Genomic DNA, 19,822 nt, shown 5'->3' on the forward strand with positions numbered 1-19,822 from the left:
ATGAGTAAGAGAAGCCGAGAAGGTAAAATTAGAAGGTTCAAGAGAAGGTTACAATGCTTTGCAAGTTTCTCCCCATGTGACATTGCAGTAGTCAGATGTCACGATACCAATGTGTATTCAGTACACTTAAGTCTCCATCGTTGGAATGACATGAAAATATTCTTACTTGTGACCCCCCAAGTGCAATCACAGCAGTTAAATCATTTTCAAGGTGGATGATTAGATTATGTGCAAGCACTAAGAATCTTATTAAAATACTAATCATGCTTATTCCTCAAAGCCATAAGGCAATAAACAAATAATTAGACAGTCAAACCAATATTAAAGGTAAATGTATTAATATTTCTAACCATCTTACAATTCTTAATCAAACGGAAAGAAAGTAACAACACTGCAGGCCGTGGCATATAATACTTGTATACATACAAGACAGAAGGATCACTTATTGCCCCTTTCATTGTTCGGATCAAGCAAATGTCTTAATACCTAATTTGATTTGCTTAAGTAGCATCGGTCTTCGAGTCGGCAACCGGGCGTCGTCGCATATGAGAGGCATCGCAACTAGAGACCCTGCAAAGTGGGAATAACGAACAAAAAGAAAGTTTGACATCAATTTACTAACAACAAATGTGAAACTGTTAAAAGTGCGGTATTTGCAAATTTCTGAGGTCAACTACTCTAAAGATTTGATCCAAGATATTGGTGATTAACTGCTCAATAGGTAAAAAGCAAAGAATCAAAAGGATACCTAAAATCTCTGTCATCACAAAGATGGCTTTCAGGAAAAGCAAACTAAACAGATCTGATGCATGTATTCCATATTGCACCAATCAAAAGGTCTTCAAGAATTAGCATCTTAGCCGGACATGGACTTGCATTCACGAGGCCAAACCAAACAAAGCCAAGATTCTAAAGTTCAAATGTTCTCCAATAACAATTAGTCTAGCATGCCTAGATGCAAATTCGCAGTTCGCAATCAGCTCCATACCAACAAGAATCTTGGGCCTACAGCTATGACAATGTGCACACAACCCTTCAAAGGTTTTGTATAAAGGACTTGGTCGGCACTGAAAGTGTAACCAACCAGAGCACCAACAAGTAACAACCTTGGCATTCATGTTTGCATAACGAAAATGATATATCTTGTGAGCCATTGTTGTTGCTAATGTATTTTCATTAAAAGGTAATCTGATTCCCAGTAATCTAGTATGCAGCCACATATTTTTCTACATTCATTGTCGTTGTTGGAAATGAAATCCACAAGCATCCTTGACTGTAAGGTCCATAAGGCTTAAACCAACGTATATTTCCATTTACCATATATGCCATCCCATGGCATTTTCCAAAAATACCAAAAAGTAATGGCCAGATAAACCCAAATGACAAATACTGAGGGCTAACGACTTGATATCAAATTATTTCAACGGCACACTAAGAAACTCATACAATATAGTGCTCGAATTCTAAAAATCCCACAAATGGAATTATCTCCCATGCATAATTGGCATAAATTTCAGTATTCAGATACAAGACTGATAACAAATGATTTGATTCTTTTACAATTCCAAACCACCAAAACTAAATAACGGCCCAGCTCATATTCAGAACTGCTCTCCTAAGGTCCTCATTTTGAGGACGTGTGGGGTCCTTTTTCATATGAGCCCTCAGATTAATCTTATGGTACACTACAACTTAAAACTATTAACAATCGAGCAATGTTGCGAATTAGCTTTAGAATTTGAGAATTTTGGGTCACTTCAATGCAAAATGTTGGGACATTCTTAAAAGATTCAGTGGTTAAAGACGCCAACACGTTGTCATGAAAGAGATGCATTTAACAAGTATTCCCCTTTCAGAATTCTTAGAAACAATCCAGTTTCGGGATTGGTTCGGCAACTATTCAAGCTAAAGAAAATATCACATTCACTATGGGTCCGTAAATATTAGCATAAATTCGATTCCTTTAGTTTAAAGAGATTAAAGCAGAACTCAAAATTCATGGGCAAGTCATCAAAATCTGAACAAATCGCTTTCAATTCAACAACCACAAATTCAAAAAGCATTCCACCTGATAGCTACATACCCTAATCGCAATCCATGCATATACAAATCACAAATTCAAAACCCTAGCTCCCAAATTAACCAGTTATAAATCTGAAAGAAAATTGAATTAATTTAAATTAAAACCTGCTAAGAAGAGGAATGCCGGCCCTCGCAAGCAGGGCTCTCGTCGAAGTTCTTAGAGGGGTACTTGGCGGAGACCATGCCGACCTCGAACACCAAGTTGTCGCCGCTGGACCGGATTCCGGTGATCGACCACCACTGGAAGAAGGCCCGGACGCTGATGCCGTTGATCTCGGCGATTTTTCCCTCGACGATCTTTCCAGTGATTTTCTTCGAGTAGGTAGCCAGGTAATTGTCGGGTGGGAGGGTTACCTTGCACGCGCCGCCGAGGTCAACGATGAAGTCGCCGGTGGTGCGGTTGATGGTGTAGTTCTTGACGGCGGTGGGGAGGAGACCGATTGGGAAGCCATAGTTGGTGAGCTCGGTGTGAGCCGGCGATGGGCTTGAAATTGAGTTCCGGTTCGGGGTGTTCGGGTCAGTGGTTTGGGAGGTGAGGGGGAGGAGGAGGAGGAGAGAGAAGCAGACGAAGAGAGATTTCGCCATTGCGGTTTTTCAATTTTTTCCTTTTTCTTTTTTTTTTCTTTCTGGTTTTTAGGTTAATAATTTTGTAGATATTTTTCAGAAGTGAGAAGAAAGAGCTGCGAATATTCGCTCTCTATTAATCTGTTGGCGATGATACCGAGACTTTGCAATTTTTAACGACTTGACATGAAATGTACAATGATAATAAATTTTGAGTTAAAATATTAACTAATCAGATCACTTGTTAACAGATTCTTAACATGTCTATCTGTAAGTAATCCATTTCAACCCGTTAACCTAAACGATAGTTACATAGTCCTTTATAGCGCGTTTACTAATCCGTAATCAAATTGAGGAGGAATTGAAATGAGGTGGAATCAGAATCAGATTCTACAAAAACTGTCCGGAATCATAATACAATTCTATAAAGCTGTTTACTAATTCAGCAGAATCTGAATATAAACTAGTATGATTACTAAAATGTCCTTGTCTCAAATCAAATATTTTTAATCACATTTTCATTAGTTATTTTTAATCACATTTTCATTACTAAAATGCCCTTTAGTTCTTTATATTTATTTTTATTTCATCTATATTTATTTTTAATCACATTTTCATTAGTTATTTTAAAATGCCCTCATTCACTTCACTTCCTCAGCACCGCCATACCCCAATCCTCCAACACCACTCTCCCAAATCATCTTCCCAGTTCCCATCCCGCAAAAGAAAATACTATTTTAAGAACCTAGCCAAATTCATCTTCCCAGTTCCTACCCTGCAGAAAATATTCCGGAAAGCAATTGGAGCCAAGGATCAGACGAGCATCAACATCGCCAACAACACGAGCAATTTGGCCTCGAACTTCGAGGTCCCGATTGTCAAACCAACGTCACACGAGGATGAGCCGGCTGTGTCAACGGTGTCAAAGCGTTTGTCAAAGCATCTGCGAAGCCTCTTGATAAGAGTGCATAATAGGAAAGAAGAAATGCATTCCCGATTCCTTCACCATCCTAGAATCCAAATACCTCACCCATGGAGGGAGTCCAATTCCTCCAATTTCAAGAATTGAATTCTATTTTTCATGTGGGTTCCATACACTGTTGACTCCTCTAAATTGTAGTAAGCACAAGAGTTATCCGTAATCGGAATCGGATTCCTTATTTTCATTCCGATTACGGGTGCGTAAACACGTCCTTAGATTTGTAGGATTTAGGGTTTACGATTAAGATATGTAGATGCTAATTTAATGACGTAGATATATACTAATTTAATATGATATTGTTTATTCAATTATTTATTGAATTAAAATATATTTTTTAAATGAATTTGATACGGCAAACACAGTACCATATTGAGGGCCACTGCACTGAAATCCCACTCGTTGCGCTGCCTTTTTAATTAAAATTGGGCCGAATTCCGTTTCAAATATAAGCATAAGTTCATCTTCAATCGAAGGGTCTAGAAAGGCAAATGATCGAAAATAATTCGAAAATCGTCTTAAACTGAGGGTTAGGCCAGAGGGCTCATGGAATCTGAGAGGGCCCCAAGGAATCTGAAAGGGCCAAAGGGCTGGCCAGAAAAAAACACCAATTCTGTCGATTATAATTGACATGAATGCTTAAACTAAAATTTGAATCCAACGGCTAGTTGGCGCCAGTTACCGTTGGATTCAAATATATATATATATTAGATTTTTTGGGCCTTTTTTTTTTTAATTCTTAAAAATTCTAATTTTTTTCCCTATAAATATGTAAATCATTCATTCCCCATTCCTTTAAATTTAATTTGTAGTTTTTAAATTTAATTCGTCGTTTTTAAATATAAGTTGTAATTTTTAAATTTAAGTTGTTGTTGGATTTGAATTTAAGTTGTTGTAGTTTTCAAATTTAAATAATAAATTATGTTTAACCCTTTGGCCCTCAGTTGGAAACGGTTTTTTGTGACAAGGCTAAAACGAGCTTTATGGCCCTTTGGACCTTGGTTGGAGACGGAGGCAAATATGACCATGTACTGTTCATTAAAATATTAATATTTTGGAAGGCCAGAGGACTAAAACAAACCCTTTGGCCAACCCTCAGTTGGAGATGGCCTAATAAGCCTAAGCGGGGGCCAAGTCCAATCCTAGAATCATATTATATGACTTTTGTCCACGGCATTTTTTTTATTATTTATGTGTGAACGTTGTGATTTAACCAAAAGTCAATTAGTTAAATTTGGGCAAGTGGCCATTTATTATAGTAGCAGAAATGTGTTGAGTTTTTGCATAACAGTATATGTTTGAATCCTATTATTAGCTAATCTAACATCTATCTAACAAAATCTATTGTTTGACAAAAACAAAAAAATTAGTTAAATTTGGACCGCTCACTGCTGCAAAAGAAATGTGTGAAAAAATAATTTCTGCCAATTAGACTTTCCTTCTTCTTCTCTCTTTCTCGATCCTCAGTCTCTGTTACTCGAAAAGAAATGTGCGGGAAAAGAAATGTGATAATGTTAGAGGAAGAAATAAGGAAGTGTTATTAATGTTAAAAGAAAATCATATTCTCTGATGAAGACAAAAAATCGAATTTATGAAGACAAAAAATCAAATTTACTCCTTATATTCATCTATATCTATATATATAAAGTGAGAAGGCCAGTTTGGTGAAGCATTCAGAAATACCAAGAAAACCCCTTTGTTTTCTTCACAATCCAAATCCACAAAAATTAGAAAATGGGGACAAACTGGTAAAAACAAAACTACTGTGTTGAAGGACAAAAAAAAAAAATAATCAAACAAAAAAAAAAAATAATCAAAAGTGAATACATGCTAAAAATGATGTAGGAGGAATAAGCGCCAACCAGTTGACGGTTTCATCTGGAGGATTCCCATGATCTGAACTGAGTTTAGTGGGAGGTTCAAGAGTAACTACCCACACCCCACTAATATTTAGAGATGAATAACCGAAAGGAAATCCATTTTCGTTTTCACGAGATTAGTGTGTGGTTTCCATTCGTTCGAAATAGAAAAAGGATTGAAAAAATCAGTCGCAAATCTCCTTCTTTGTTGTTGCCATTCTGGGTTTTGTGCTCATGCAACAGGCTTTTCAAAATCAGGTACACCACTTTCTGAATTATGTATTAATTTTGTATTTGTGATTTTGCGGGTTGTTTTGAATTTACGGATGGCTTTTTCTAGGTTTGGTGAATTTACAGGGGAGAGGGAGAGAGAGGCCTATTGATTTAAACTCTTTTGCTAAAAGCTTCTAATTCATCCTTTATTTCTTTTTTCATCTGGGCAAAATTTTTGATGGATTTATGTATTTTTTTTTTTCCCCTTGAATTCGAACTCCAATCTGAATTATGGATTCAGAAAAAACAAATTAATGAATTTTTTATTTGCGTGCATGTTGGTCCTGTAACCGCATGATTTGATAATCCGACCGCAAAGCTAATCTTTTCTGTATGTTTTTGGGTTGCAGACCTGGACTGTCGAATGGAGAGGATGAAAAGCAACTGCAGGAAAGCGGCAATGGAGACCCGGCATCAGCATTTTCAAGTCGATCTGGGTAATCTCATAGCCTTCGACCCTCATCACAGATTCCCCTCCATCCCCTTCTCTAAGTTATTTTTCTTTACTTATTCAATATCTCTATTTTTTGGTAATATTTTGTATACTTCTGGGCTTTTTGAAATTATTGCTCTTGAGAAATTAATTGAAAATTTACTTTTGGAAATTGGGATTTTATTTGGATTAATCCCATCAGTAAAGTGGCAGTCATAAGTGAAATAATGAATTTATCACACTATGCTGATGGGTTTTTGTTCAGTGGGTGAAATTCTGATTTGTTTTTTTCATGGTATTTAGGGAGGAATTAGTGAAGGAATGTATAAAGAGAGGGACCGAGTTGGTTTAAGCTATTGCGAATAGTCTTTTCAACTCACATTCAACTGAAGGCATAGACGGTCCCATTGTGCACATGTTCGCTTCCTGAAACTAAGCTGCCAAGATAGAAAGCATGTGAGTCATTCATCTTATGATTCTCCAACGATTTTATTTTATTTATTTTTTTTATTTTTTAGGTTTGATCATGTATATGAGCATTTGGTAGTGAAACATGTATAGTGCTTCACAATTGAAAAGAAGTGGAATGGTAGTTTCAGGTAATTGTCGAGATTTTTGTCGATCCTCTTTTGTTGTGCTGCCAATTTACGGTTCCTATCATGTAAATTGGTTGACTAAAATGTTAGCGTATGCAAAAAGCCTTTTGCCAAAACAAAGGGTAAATCATTACTGACACTGTAGGAATTTTGAAACGTGTAGGTGGACCGTATTTGATTGAGAATAAGATACCGTGCAATATCGATTTTGGCATGAATGTTGGGGATGAGGTATACATCTTAAACCAGATTACTTAATTATAGTTAAATTAACTTTTTTTTTCTTTTTCTGTTATGTAGCTGAAGCAGCTAAAGTTGAGTGTTTTAATCGGTTGTATATATCACCCAGTTTACCTGTTCCTACTGCTGCTCAACAGGGACGAGTTTCACAGCAGGTGAGTGAAAATTCTGGGTTCTTAATTTTCTATTTTCTGATTGAAATTTGATGGTATATCTGATTCAATTGGAAGACTAAGCTAAAAGTACATGTGGTATTTTTTGGTTAATTTGTTGGTTTTTTGGATGGCTCTTCTGGGTTGTTGTTAATTGTATGTTTTCTGATTGAATTTGGCATCAATTTATCCAATGGATTAATGAGCTAAAACTACAAGTGGGGTTGTTTTGATTTTTGGGTTGTTTAATTTTCTGTTATTTTATTATGAGAAAATAAGGATTTGAACATGTTAATTAGCTAAGAATTAGTTTACATTGGACAATATATATGATTTTGGATTCGTGTTGGTGTAGCTAGGGAATTATATCTGTGGATGGATGTTGGGTTGGAAGGTCTACTCATAAAGAAGAACAAATCTAAGGGTAGAGTGAAACTGAAAAAGCAGCCAAACTTAAATTGCAATTTGCCAAAGAGCACGATTGGCCCTTTGTTTTAAAATTTTCATACTTCTCATTCTTATGTACCCTTATGTATCGGTAACGTGTATTCAACTTTAAAACTTTATCCGAAACCATTTGGTGGGTGTTTGGAATTTTGGAATTAGATTTTCAATTTGGTTTGTGAATTGCTAACTTTATCAACTCCTCTTGCTTAACCTCAATTATTTCAGTTGGCATTGGTTGCAGACCCATTTGTTGAGGCTCGAAGAAAAAGGAAGGGGGGAAAGTGTATTCTTGCCATAGATTTTCTGTTGGGAGTGAGCATTGAAGAAAAGGGAAGGTGATAACAGCGGAAGAGGTGGCTTTTTGCTTTTGGCCTTTTGTTTTCTTCATTTTGCTTAATGTTGAGACTTGAGAAAAGAACTTCTAATGTTGAACCCCAATTCGAAAAGATAATGTGAAGAAAACAAATATTCGTAATTGTTATTATGTCCAAGATCAAACCAATTATGAACAATTGCTGTCCTCTAACAAAAAAAATTTTGACCACTGTTTAGTTATTCATAATCTTCTTCGTAATCTCAAATATCCATGTAGTCCAAAATCATCCCTAAACACCAGCGGGGTTCGAGAAGGATTTTGAATATCATAACAGTTATTCATAATTATGATTTTGTTAAGGAACCTTGCGTACATGCATTGGTTTTTTTTTTTTTTTTAATCCATTTGAACCAAATCATCCCATCCCCATTTGCACCCCAACGACCAACAAAGCACCCCAAAATTTCTTAAGCTGTGTTGATCACAAATTATTGAAGATCATATCCTTAAACTAATGAACCAAAATTACTAATAAACATAATACCTAAGAAACCAAAATTACTAAAATTTTAAGGATATCACAACATTTTAGAGCTTATATGTGCATTGTTGAGTTATTAGAGCAAACTAATAAATATAATGAACCTACATTGAATACAAATTCTTCTTTGTCATGTGGTAGTTTTTTAGCCTCTTATTACGGGTTACACATTTCTATAAACTTTTTATATTATGTCCAGCCCACATCCGTCATTTATGATAGGGTTTAGGGGTATTAAAAAAGTTTAAAATTCTACTCATCCAGTTGACCTAAAAATTAAAACTCTATAAACAATGCTAATTTATAAAAGAAAAAAACATGAAAGCTAAATCATATCCAAGTCCTAACACCAACCGAGAAGTGTATATAAGCCCGTCATTTCCTTGCACTAATACTTATTACACTTCAAAAGTATTTTGTGATCATTTTATTTTGTTCTTTTGTATTATAGTGATATGTAGATAAATGTTTCTTCTTCTTCTTCTGTTCATAGGCATCTACGTAGACTTTTTCGTATTTATGGAATGTCACAGAATTTGTATTCAATTTAGGTTCATTTATTTTTAAATTTTTTAGACAAATTTTTCCATGGAGCGTGGCCAAAGTCGTGCAAGACAATGGCGTCAATCATTGAGTCCTGAAGAACATCAAAGATATCTAGCTCGACGACGTCTAATAGCACAAGAAAAAAGACAACAAATTCCAACTCTATATGATGATCATACTATGACATCCCCCAGTAACATACAACAAGAAATTCCTGGTATTTATTTCATATTCCTTTTTCTTTAACTCATACTAATGCAAAAAAAAAAAAAAAAAATCTAATTTCTAATTTTTCTTTTAACTATGCAACAAGTAGGTCCCAATAATATACAAGAACGGGTTCAGTTGGCTAACTATGATGTTGAGGTCGACCCCAGTAATATAGAACAACAAATTCCTGGTATTTATTTCAATTTCTTTATTTGTATTTGTTTCACACTTAAAAAATTAGGTTATTTTTTAAGAACAAAATTTAGTGAATTGAAATCTCATTGTATTCTTTTCTTCAATACTTTCATATTGATCTCAATGTTGTAGTTATTTTTAGTGGTAGTCTTACGAAATATTAGACTCACAACTAAATATATTAAATATTAAAGACAAAAATTTTAACTAATCGTATTATAATGTGGTCTATTTATTAGAACAAATTGAGCATGAAAGCGCGAATTCAAGGGTTTTGTCAGATATCACAAATCATGATGACCAAACTTCTACTAGAATGCGTACTCATATGGGACAGTTGGCACATTCAAATAGGTCACAAATATCTTATGGGATGCTCTCAATTCCTCCCCACAATGGTGAGCTTAGTATATAATTTTATCTTTATATAGATATGTGATTAGTTACAAAGAAAATTCTTATACTGAATGTTGGATATTCATGTAAAAATATCAGAAGAAGAACATGCAAATAGAACCAATTGTCATGTGCGCCAAACCAGAGGAAGAAGAAACCACAATTGTGCTAGAAATTATAATGAGAATCGGGGTATCCTAGGTTGCCAATTATCTGCTCCAACCACATGTCCGTACTGCTATGCACGATTGTTTGCTCGAGAAACTTTGAATATGTGTTGCTTGAAAGGAAGAATTGTTTTACCCCCAATACAATCCCCACCAGAAATGGTTGCTCTTTTCTCTGACCAAACAAATGAGGGTAGACACTTCAGGCAAAATATTCGAGCTTACAATCATGCATTTGCATTCACTTCAATGGGAGTACACGTGGATGAAAGAATTAATATTGGTGGTCGTGGGATTTACACATTTCGTGCTCAAGGTGCATTATATCATAAGATTGGTGGACTTTTACCAAATGAAGGGAACAGACCGCGATTTTTACAAGCTTATATATATGACACTGAGCATGAAGTTGAAAACCGAATGTGTGAAAGTGAAGTTTTAGATAGACGTGTGGTTGAAAAGATACAACATATGTTGAACAACCATAATCCTTTTGTTCATACATTGCGAAGCCTCGGACAACGCCAAGATTTGCCGAATTGCAAGTTGATCCTAAAAGAGCAACCAATAGATCGGCGTCAGTATAGTCTACCATCAGCATCACAAGTTGCGGCAATTATAATAGATGGAGATAATGCCACAATTGCAAATGGAAGGGATATCGTGGTGGAGACAATTAGTGGAAGACTTTCTCACGTTCGAGACTATGTTGGATTTTATGATCCCTTACAATATCCACTATTGCTGCCTTACGGTACATATGGATGGGATGTTAACAGTCGTGATGATGGTGGAAGAGCAATAACATGTTGCGACTATTATGCTTATATGTTACAGGTTTGTACTGATAACATAATTTACTTCCCGGTATATATAGATGAATGATGATTCCTATATTAAAAGCAATATATGAAATTTGCTTTTGTAGATACGCCATAATGGATCATCACTTTTGCTTCGAGGTGGACGTCTCTTGCAACAATATGTTGTAGATAACTACATTAAAATTGAATCACAAAAACTTAGATGGTTGCGTTCTAATCAAGCCACAGTTAGAGCGGATCTCTACAAAGGACTTGAAGACTCTCTAAATGCAGGTCAACACAATGCAGGTATATATATCGTTTCAGTCATCGTTATTTAGAAAATTAACTTTGTTTAAAGTGTGTACAATATATATAGCTAATTGAAAATAAAATATTATTAGGTAGCATCGGGCGTAGAATTATTTTACCATCATCATTTGTTGGAAGCCCACGTGACATGTACCAACGATATCAAGACGCAATGACTTTGGTTCAAAGATTCGGAAAGCCAGATCTTTTTATTACCATGACATGTAACCCAAGTTGGGAAGAAATCAAAAGCGAATTACTCGCTGGACAAACTCCACAAGATCGCCCTGACTTACTCACTAGAGTATTTCGTGCAAAACTTGAGCAACTAAAAGAAGACATCATTGAAAAGGGGGTATTGGGCAGTGTTGTTGCTTACGCATACGTTATTGAGTTTCAGAAACGTGGTCTTCCACATGTGCATATGCTGGTTGTGTTAGATGAAAATGATAAGATCAATAACCCAGATGAGTATGACCGAATTGTTAGAGCTGAAATACCAAATGAAGATGTAGAGCCTCAACTTTATAATGTGGTGTTAAAGCATATGATTCATGGCCCGTGTGGGATTCATAATCCTCTATCTCCATGTATGAAAAATGGGAGTTGTAAGAGAAAGTTTCCCAAACCATTTGCACCAGTCACCGTTCAAGGGAATGATTCGTATCCAATTTATCAAAGGCGAGGAAATCGATTGCCCGTCTCACTTAATCGACAAGGAAATATAATGGTTGATAATAGTTGGGTCATTCCATATAATCCATGGTTGCTGTTAAGGTATGATTGTCACATCAATGTCGAAATTTGCGCAAGCATAAAAAGTGTCAAGTACTTATATAAGTATGTTTACAAAGGCCCAGACAGAGTGACAGTTGAAGTGCAATCAGACCCTCAATACGATGAAATAAAGCAATTTCAGGATGCAAGATGGGTTTGCGCACCAGAGGCATTATGGAAAATATTCAAGTTCATTATTAATCGAATTTATCCATCTGTTGAGCGAATGCAAATACATCTTCCTAATATGCACCAAGTTCAGTTTCGTGCTGATGAAAGCATAACAAATATTCTACATGATGAGAGTACAAGAAAGACAATGTTGACTGAATTTTTTACACTTAATCATGTGGATGCAGAAGCGCGACATTATTTATACATGGAGATACCATCACATTACAGACGGATTCAAGCTCAAAGAAAGTGGTCTAAAAGAAAGAATCGTAACAAGGTTATTGGGCGAATATATGCAGTTTCACCTGCTGAAGGCGAAAAATATTACCTTCGGATTCTTCTTAATCATGTTAGAGGACCAACATCCTTCACAAACTTGAGAACAGTTAATGGGGTTTTGCATCCAACATTTAAGCAAGCAGCAGAACAATGAGGTTTGTCAGAAAGAGATGACAGTATTCGACAATGTTTGTTAGAGGCCTCCACAATTCAGATGCCGTCGGCTTTAAGAAGATTATTCGTCACCATATTGGTATATTGTGCACCAATTGGTGTTCGAGGGTTATGGGATGAGTTCTGTCCATTCATGATGGAAGATTATGTTTCCATGACTAACATAACTCCCACACTTGCTACCAACATACTCTTGCGTGAGTTGAACATACTTTTGGTTCAATTTAACAAGAGTATAAACGAGTTTGATTTGCCCCAAATGACAAGAGGAAATGAATCAAGTTCAGGAATGACCGGATGTATTGAAGATGAAATATCCATATGTATTCCACAACAAGATCTTGATGCAATTGAACGCTTAAATGATGACCAAAAAAGTGCGTTTAACATAATAATGGGTGCAGTTCAACGATCGGATAATGCAACTTTTTTTGTGGATGGTCCCGGTGGAACTGGAAAAACTTACTTATATCGCGCATTGTTAGCAAGCTTGAGAAGGTTGGGGCACATAGTATTAGCAACAGCATCATCTGGAATAGCAGCTACGATATTGCCTGGTGGGAGGACAGCACATTCTAAATTCAAGATACCACTTAGTCTCGATGCATCATCGATGTGTTCGATCGGTAAACAATCTGATTTAGCAAAGCTAATACAAAAGGCAAAGGCAATTATTTGGGATGAAGCAACAATGACGCATCGTCATGCATTTGAAGCACTCGATCGAACGTTCAGAGACTTAACAGATATTGACTTACCATTTGGGGGGAAGATAATGATATTTGGGGGAGATTTTCGACAAGTTCTTCCTGTTATTCGGAAAGGAACCAAGTCCGAACTAATCCAAGCAAGTGTTGTTAAGGCATCATTTTGGTCACAAGTAAAGATTTTAAAACTCAAACAAAACATGAGATCCATAAATGATTGTGAATTTTCAGAATTTTTACTTCGTGTTGGTGATGGGAATGAAGATGTTATTATGGATGATATGGTAAAACTACCTGAATGCATGGTGATACCATGGGAGAGTGAGCATTCCATTAATCAATTAATTGCCAAAATCTTCCCTGACTTAGAGGATCATATAAATGATGCAACCTACATGGTGGAAAGGGCAGTGGTAACTCCTACAAATGAAGACGTTGATATGTTGAATGAAAAGATAATCAATATGTTTCCGGGTTTAGAAGAGACAATGTATTCATTTGATTCAGTTGAGGATGACGCAAGGAATTTGTATCAGCCAGAGTTCTTGAATTCAATCTCACTTGGTGGTTTGCCTCCGCACAAGTTAACTCTGAAAAGAGGTGCTCCAATCATGCTTTTAAGAAATATTGATCCGAAATTGGGATTGTGTAATGGTACAAGATTATTGTGTCGTGGTTCTTACCGAAATCTTATTGATGCTGAAATTCTAACTGGACAATTTGCCGGATCCAGAGTTTTCTTACCAAGAATCCCTCTCAAAAGTACTGATACTGCTGGGCTTCCATTTGAACTTACAAGAAAGCAATTTCCAGTGAAACTAAGTTTCTCTATCACTATAAACAAATCTCAAGGTCAGACAATACCACATGTAGGCGTTTACCTTCCAGATCATGTCTTCAGCCATGGACAATTATATGTGGCTTTATCGAGGGGGGTCTCAAAGTCAACCACAACCGTGTTAGTAAAAAGTGGCTCCATAGTAGGCCAACAAGGTGTATTTACACGGAATGTAGTATACAAAGAAGTCTTGCTTCATTCCAGCTAATTATGGTGATTCCTAATAGGTAACAGCTTTATTAACGATAACCTTTCAGCATGCATTTCTCACTTATCAATTAAGTCTTTTTATTTGATTTTTAATTTTCTCACTATCGTTTGTAGATTGGCAATGAAAATTTGAAGCATCAATCATGAACAAATGGGTGGAAATTGCAGCATTGATGTCAATATGTAAACTTTCTTTTCAAAAGAAACAGTGACATATACACTCTATGAGTATTGTGAATAATGTACATATTGTTATGTAGGATTTATATTTTGACATTTAAATTGTTTTGTATTTTGGTACGAGTACTTACTGTTTTCATCTACTATTTTTTATTTATTTACATATACTTGCTATCGTTCATAGGCTTTAGGTAGGAACTTGCATCTAAAATCGTATGTTGTTTGATAAGTGCATGAATAACATTTAAATCATTACTTTACACAAAGTAAAAATGAAAAACATGATAACTTTTTAGGACGTGCATGATAAAAAAAAAGTTCCTCTTTGCACACTACATTTAAAGTATATCTTGACAATTACAATGGGAAAAACTAACACAATACACCTTTAGGGGCGCGTAGCGCCCGTGATGCAAAAATGCCTCTCGCACGCACGTTAGTGCGTGCAGAGAGGCTAGTATACATAAAAAATCGAATCTTTTTCGTAATTTTGATACATTTAATTTAGACTAATCCCTTTGTAATTTTGATAAATTTAATTTAGACTAATCCCTTTGTACATTTACTCCTCATATCCATATCATTGAATTTATTTTAATAAGATCTTTAATATGAGTCTAATATTGATCCTTTAAATAATTTAGTTTTGGTACTCAAAGGAAATCATAATCATAAATAATAGCAACACACATTGACAAATTTAGAAAAGTTGACCATCTCTTATTTAATAGCAACACTCTTGATAACTTGACAAGTTCTTATTAGACAACTCTACAAGTTTGACTCCGTGCCGCACTTGCTGAATATACATTCATTCAAGATATAGTGCAACCACTCTAGTTAATATGGTTACCATCATGTATGCGTCTCACTTTGTGGTCAGGTGGCTTCACTCTTGACAATGTGATAACTTTTTATTAGACAACCTTACATGTCCGGTCATGTGGCGCTCTTACTAAATGCTCACTAATTCAAAACACGAAATTTCTAATTTGTTCTAGTTTATATGGTTACAATTGTCAAGAAAAATTTGACATTTACAACTGTAAAGAGATCTTATTTAGGCCTCAAATCTAAATGCCCCAAACCTGCTAAGAAGAGGAGTGGTGTTAGGCACCTGGGAACATATTAGTCAATTGTTAGGCTGCTAATTAATTTAAATTGTAATGTTCCTTAATATGTTTTCGTTTTGTATTTGGTTTTGACTGGGTCCTGTGAGTTCCCACTTAGCATATGGTTTAAACTAGGGCTGGGCACGGGCCGGGCCGGGCCCAATTTTGAAGGGACCGGACCGGACCTAAGTTCAAAGAGAACGGGCCGGGCCGGGCCGGGGATTACATTTTTTAATATAAGAACCGGACATTACCCGGCCCGGTTGGAACGGGCCGGTTCGGGCCGGGTCCACGGGTCCCTTTTTTTTTTTTTTTTTTTTTTTTTTGGTTGTTTGAAAGAAAAAAAAAATTGTACAGAACTAAATACAAAGTTAAGTCTGAATTCCCGCTTGTCTGAGGTGGGCTTGATTTATGAGAATCACGCTGCATCCATGAAGGAAAACCAAGAGATGCAGTGCCTGGACTTGCAGGAACATGAGAATTCCCTAGGTTCTCTACATAGTCCTGTGAATCATCGTATGTATTGTTTAAATCAATGTCATTTAACTGGAACCTTCTACTTGCAGCTTCCGGTGTAACTGATTTGGATTCAGAACTGTCTCTTGACGCAGGTAGTATCGGACAGTGTCCTTTAGACCTTAAAGGGTCCTCAGTATTAACACCAGCATTCTTATCTAGAACCTTTCGTGCAGTCTGGACAGATGTCCCACTGTCAAATAAACCTTGAGATCCCTGCAGCAATGTAGATATGTTTCTTCCATCAGCCGTACCAGCAACATTGGCTAAGCTCCTCAACAAATGAGATACGACATCCTGATCCTTTGTTTGATCAGAACTACTAGCTGCAATTTATATATGGCATAATATGTGGATTCAAATAAGTCTGAGATAGAATGCTTCACTAAGACAGAAGTGTACAATGAATAAGGCAAGTACTTACAGTGCATATTTGAGAGTATTCTCAGCAAGCTAATCAATAGATAACTGCTTCCGCTTTCATTGTTTAAAGAGCCTCCATTAACTGCAGTATCAGGATGTGCTTTTCTTCTCCTCCTATTATGGGCAGCCAAACGCCTACGACAACTTCTCTTCCCTTCATCAAACTCTTGAAGAGCATGAAACCTGTCCATGAGTGTTAACCCCGTTACATTTAATTCAACAAAAGAAAACTTCTGCAGAACTCAACAATACCAAAAGAAGATTGATGAACAGCCACGGACAACAAACGCATGACAAAAAAATTTACACAACCAAACTCTGTATTTCAAGTTAATTCAAGAAAATCGGGGAAATGTTTCAACCAAATAATTCAAGAAAATCCCATTCCAAACCCTTTTTCCCATTCCAAACCCTTTTTCCAAACCCAAGTTAATTCAAGAAAATCCAAGTTAATCCAAGTTAATTCAAGTTAATTCAAGAAAATCCAAGTTAATTCAAGAAAATCCCATTCCAAACCCTTTTTCCCAACCCCCTTCAAATCCGGCACCATCACACCACCAAAATTGCGAGCCTTTCCTCCGATTACAAAGCCCTCAGTGGAGCAACCAACCATGTTCCAAGTGCAAGGATCAACGGAGTTTATATCCCAACCGGCCATCACAAGCAACTCATCCTTCATATCTCTCTTCACCGACATCAATGCCGCCACTAAAACCCCACCAAAAACAAGAGCATCACACACACAATTTCACCTTAATTTAAGAACTCAACAAAACCCCTAAATCTAGAAAACCCTAATTTCATTTTGAACATAAAAATGTAAACCCAGAGAACTCACTCACCGCAAATCCAACTCACCCCCAACACATTTCAACAGAGAAACCAAACTAAATCCCAAAAGAACAAAAACCCAGCTCCAAAAATCAAATAAAAACAGACCCAGATGACCATTTCAATCAAATCACAACCAAAAAACAAGCAAGATCCATGTGAAAATCGCAACAAATGAAAGGAAGCAGAAGAAAATATTTACCTTGCTGGGTACACGAGTTGTTCGACTTCATTGATCGTCCCTTTAAGTTTGTCAGAGGGAGAGAAACTGATTTCCAGAGAGTGAGTCAGGAAAATAGATCGAAGCTTGATGATGATGGCAGCGGACGGAGGGAGGAAGATAGAAGCAAATCAGGATGAGAGAGGTCTGAGTGATGATGGTAGCGGTGGTGTATGGAGCTAGGATGATCGGAGAGAGTTAGGAGGAGAGAGGTCTGAGTGAAATGAGAGGAGTCGGGAGGAGAGTTCGAGAAGACTAGGAAGAGGAAACAATTTCTTCTATTATTCATTCTAGAAACGGGCCGGGCCGGGGGCCCGTCCACTTCTATTTCAAGATCCGCCCCGCCCCGTTAATATGGTATACCCGAACCGCCCCGCCCCGTTTTGTGTTTAGAAATTTTGGACCCGGCCCTTACCCGCCCCAAACAACGGGTACCCGCCCCTACCCGCGGGTCCAGGACCCGTTTGCCCAGCCCTAGTTTAAACACCTCCTCTCATTGTTCATTACGGTTTTCTGCTCTCATTGAATTTGCCTTTTTTCATAAACAGCACGACACGATCCAAAATTCAAATCATGTATATTTTTCTTGTAAATTGAGCTTGTAGTTTGATAAAAAAAATTTCTTTAAAAGGAACCAGTTAGTGGCTTCGCCACGCTAGTCCATCATTTCGAGAGTCGGGAAGATTCACAAAAGCATTTTAGCCTTCCATGTCCACCATTGTGCGATTTACTAACGTCATGAATCAAATTCAAGACGTGCCATGTGATAATTGTGTTGGATTATTAGATCATTATTATAATAAGTTTTCTTGTGAGCGAAGGATTAGAACAAGGCGGAGTCAAGGGTTACATTGGAAGGAGACAAATATAAAATATGGTCATTCTTGAGAAAAAGAACATAAGGAATGCCGTAATGCAAGAAATGCAATCCTTACAAGTGAAAAGGACTACTAAACCGTAGTGGTAATTACCAAGGAGAGTAAAGAGTTACAATTTTAAAATTTTGTCAGGTGAGAAGAGAATGTTGGGTGGCTTGCGATAAAAGTTGGGTGTGATTAGAAGAGCCGTTTCTTTCAGAATTTGTAGGTCTTGAACACAATAGATTTCGTAGCCCAACCAAGGCTCAGTGGTTTTTCAAACCTTCCAGCATTGAGTTTAGATTGGTGCATAAATCTTAAATAAGGGTTAATCTAGTCGGAACAAATTTATTAAGGAAAATATGCATCATTGGGATCCTCTTATGTATCATTTGGATGAACCATTGGCACCACTACTGCATCATCATGATCTTCTCGGCCTTGCCAGTTTATCTAGCTGCTTCGAGACGACGCGCATGCACCAGTTCACTGCTAAAAGAATCGAAATCAAATTCTAACGATCGAATATTGAAAAATGATCCTTTCAACAATTGGGATTTGTAAACTCGTCATGTCGTCCAAATTCCCTAGTTTCTACTCCTTTTCTACTAACCTGAGAGCGATAGTTACCTTGCAAGTCCGCGTAACAAATACACTGTGTTTGATGATGTTATTGCTGAAGCGAAAATTAAATAATACAAGCAAAATCCTCTTCTCTATCAATCCATTTAAACCAGTTTCTCTATGTCATTCACTACTTGCTCCGCTTCATTTCTCGAAAATCCTTTCCTCCAACCCGAATCCCATGTCACGTTCACCACTCTTCTACACATTATGTTTCTCTCCAACACTGCATCCATCATAGACTATCAACAAGAACCCTCTCACCAGCATGTTTGCTGTAATTTCTCAGATTCTCAATCCCACCGGCTCAACTTCGTACAACTCAATGGAAAATACTAACATCTGATTCCTAGGAAGTTAATATGGTTGTGCTGGCATGCATGCCCTTTAAAGTTCCTACCAGATGTCTTTTTTTAAACCAGAAAATACTAGTTGCTATAGATACGCAGTCAAGCAATCTGGTACAAGTTTGCGAGGGTTCCAAGTTAGAACAACCCATGATGTTCTGCTTCTAATATTATTTTTGGCTGTCTTTTTATTTTTGCTTTTTATGAGATCTTCCATTTGGATATTAATTTCCATTTTCTTTCGGTTTGTGTAACAGTACCTTCAGAAGTTGAAAATCATTGATCTCAGTTTTCCTTTTTTCTAAAAAAAATCACCAGACCTTTCACAACTCCCAAATCTTGAAGAATTGACATTGGAAAACTGTGAGAGTTTGTCCGAAATTCAATGGAACTTGGTTACTTCTCTTCCAAGGGATTTCTATAAGTCGAAATATGTTGAGAC

At 36.7% G+C, this 19,822-nt stretch overlaps 5 protein-coding genes across 7 annotated transcripts; 3 read left to right on the forward strand and 2 right to left on the reverse strand.

The window, feature by feature from the left end:
• Positions 1 to 321: 321 nt before the first annotated feature.
• LOC137749366 (uncharacterized) lies at positions 322 to 2,787 on the reverse strand. Its single transcript, XM_068489464.2, has 2 exons — positions 2,188 to 2,787; positions 322 to 570 (listed from the first exon to the last, which is right to left on the reverse strand). The coding sequence occupies exon 1, from the start codon at positions 2,665 to 2,667 to the stop codon at positions 2,191 to 2,193; it is 477 nt and encodes a 158-aa protein (XP_068345565.1). The 5' UTR covers positions 2,668 to 2,787; the 3' UTR covers positions 322 to 570; positions 2,188 to 2,190.
• A 3,204-nt stretch (positions 2,788 to 5,991) lies between these two features.
• Positions 5,992 to 8,058, forward strand: LOC148690848 (uncharacterized). 3 transcript variants are annotated; one of them, XM_088685494.1, is made up of 6 exons: positions 5,994 to 6,194; positions 6,494 to 6,646; positions 6,709 to 6,789; positions 6,950 to 6,997; positions 7,087 to 7,181; positions 7,851 to 8,058. In XM_088685494.1, the coding sequence occupies exons 3-6, from the start codon at positions 6,744 to 6,746 to the stop codon at positions 7,962 to 7,964; spliced, it is 303 nt and encodes a 100-aa protein (XP_088541620.1). In that variant the 5' UTR covers positions 5,994 to 6,194; positions 6,494 to 6,646; positions 6,709 to 6,743; the 3' UTR covers positions 7,965 to 8,058. The 3 variants fall into 3 exon arrangements, with proteins under 3 accessions (XP_088541621.1, XP_088541620.1, XP_088541622.1); XM_088685496.1 differs by having other exon boundaries at positions 5,995 to 6,194; positions 7,867 to 8,058; XM_088685495.1 differs by lacking the exon at positions 6,950 to 6,997 and having other exon boundaries at positions 5,992 to 6,194.
• Positions 8,059 to 9,070: 1,012 nt separating this feature from the next.
• Positions 9,071 to 10,881, forward strand: LOC148690849 (uncharacterized). Its single transcript, XM_088685160.1, has 4 exons — positions 9,071 to 9,245; positions 9,345 to 9,428; positions 9,673 to 9,831; positions 9,929 to 10,881. Exons 1-4 carry the CDS (start codon positions 9,071 to 9,073, stop codon positions 10,879 to 10,881), a joined length of 1,371 nt encoding a protein of 456 aa, XP_088541286.1.
• A 402-nt stretch (positions 10,882 to 11,283) lies between these two features.
• Positions 11,284 to 12,495, forward strand: LOC137746216 (uncharacterized). Its single transcript, XM_068486324.2, has one exon. It carries the CDS (start codon positions 11,284 to 11,286, stop codon positions 12,493 to 12,495), a length of 1,212 nt encoding a protein of 403 aa, XP_068342425.2.
• Positions 12,496 to 15,506: 3,011 nt separating this feature from the next.
• Positions 15,507 to 16,692, reverse strand: LOC137733601 (squamosa promoter-binding-like protein 12). Its single transcript, XM_088685026.1, has 3 exons — positions 16,503 to 16,692; positions 15,930 to 16,404; positions 15,507 to 15,567 (listed from the first exon to the last, which is right to left on the reverse strand). The coding sequence occupies exons 1-3, from the start codon at positions 16,690 to 16,692 to the stop codon at positions 15,507 to 15,509; spliced, it is 726 nt and encodes a 241-aa protein (XP_088541152.1).
• Between the last annotated feature and the right edge of the window lie 3,130 nt (positions 16,693 to 19,822).

This window comes from Pyrus communis, chromosome 15 (assembly GCF_041283825.1).
Source record: "Pyrus communis isolate YQ-2024b chromosome 15, ASM4128382v1, whole genome shotgun sequence".
Taxonomy (NCBI): Eukaryota; Viridiplantae; Streptophyta; class Magnoliopsida; order Rosales; family Rosaceae; genus Pyrus; species Pyrus communis.

What these genes read in the sequence shown, in the direction of transcription:
- LOC137749366 (XM_068489464.2), bottom strand. Translation starts at nt 2,667, where the DNA reads ATGGCGAAATCTCTCTTCGTCTGCTTCTCTCTCCTCCTCCTCCTCCCC.
- LOC148690848 (XM_088685494.1), top strand. Translation starts at nt 6,744, where the DNA reads ATGTATAGTGCTTCACAATTGAAAAGAAGTGGAATGGTAGTTTCAG. An exon ending in ACCGTGCAATATCGATTTTG is followed by an intron (nt 6,998 to 7,086) that starts GCATGAATGTTG and finishes TCTGTTATGTAG; the next exon opens with CTGAAGCAGCTAAAGTTGAG. An exon ending in AGGGACGAGTTTCACAGCAG is followed by an intron (nt 7,182 to 7,850) that starts GTGAGTGAAAAT and finishes CAATTATTTCAG; the next exon opens with TTGGCATTGGTTGCAGACCC.
- LOC148690849 (XM_088685160.1), top strand. Translation starts at nt 9,071, where the DNA reads ATGGAGCGTGGCCAAAGTCGTGCAAGACAATGGCGTCAATCATTGAGT. An exon ending in CATACAACAAGAAATTCCTG is followed by an intron (nt 9,246 to 9,344) that starts GTATTTATTTCA and finishes TGCAACAAGTAG; the next exon opens with GTCCCAATAATATACAAGAA. An exon ending in CTCAATTCCTCCCCACAATG is followed by an intron (nt 9,832 to 9,928) that starts GTGAGCTTAGTA and finishes TAAAAATATCAG; the next exon opens with AAGAAGAACATGCAAATAGA.
- LOC137746216 (XM_068486324.2), top strand. Translation starts at nt 11,284, where the DNA reads ATGACTTTGGTTCAAAGATTCGGAAAGCCAGATCTTTTTATTACCATG.
- LOC137733601 (XM_088685026.1), bottom strand. Translation starts at nt 16,692, where the DNA reads ATGGACAGGTTTCATGCTCTTCAAGAGTTTGATGAAGGGAAGAGAAGT. An exon ending in AATACTCTCAAATATGCACT is followed by an intron (nt 16,405 to 16,502) that starts GTAAGTACTTGC and finishes TATAAATTGCAG; the next exon opens with CTAGTAGTTCTGATCAAACA. An exon ending in GGGAATTCAGACTTAACTTT is followed by an intron (nt 15,568 to 15,929) that starts GTATTTAGTTCT and finishes ATATGTTCCCAG; the next exon opens with GTGCCTAACACCACTCCTCT.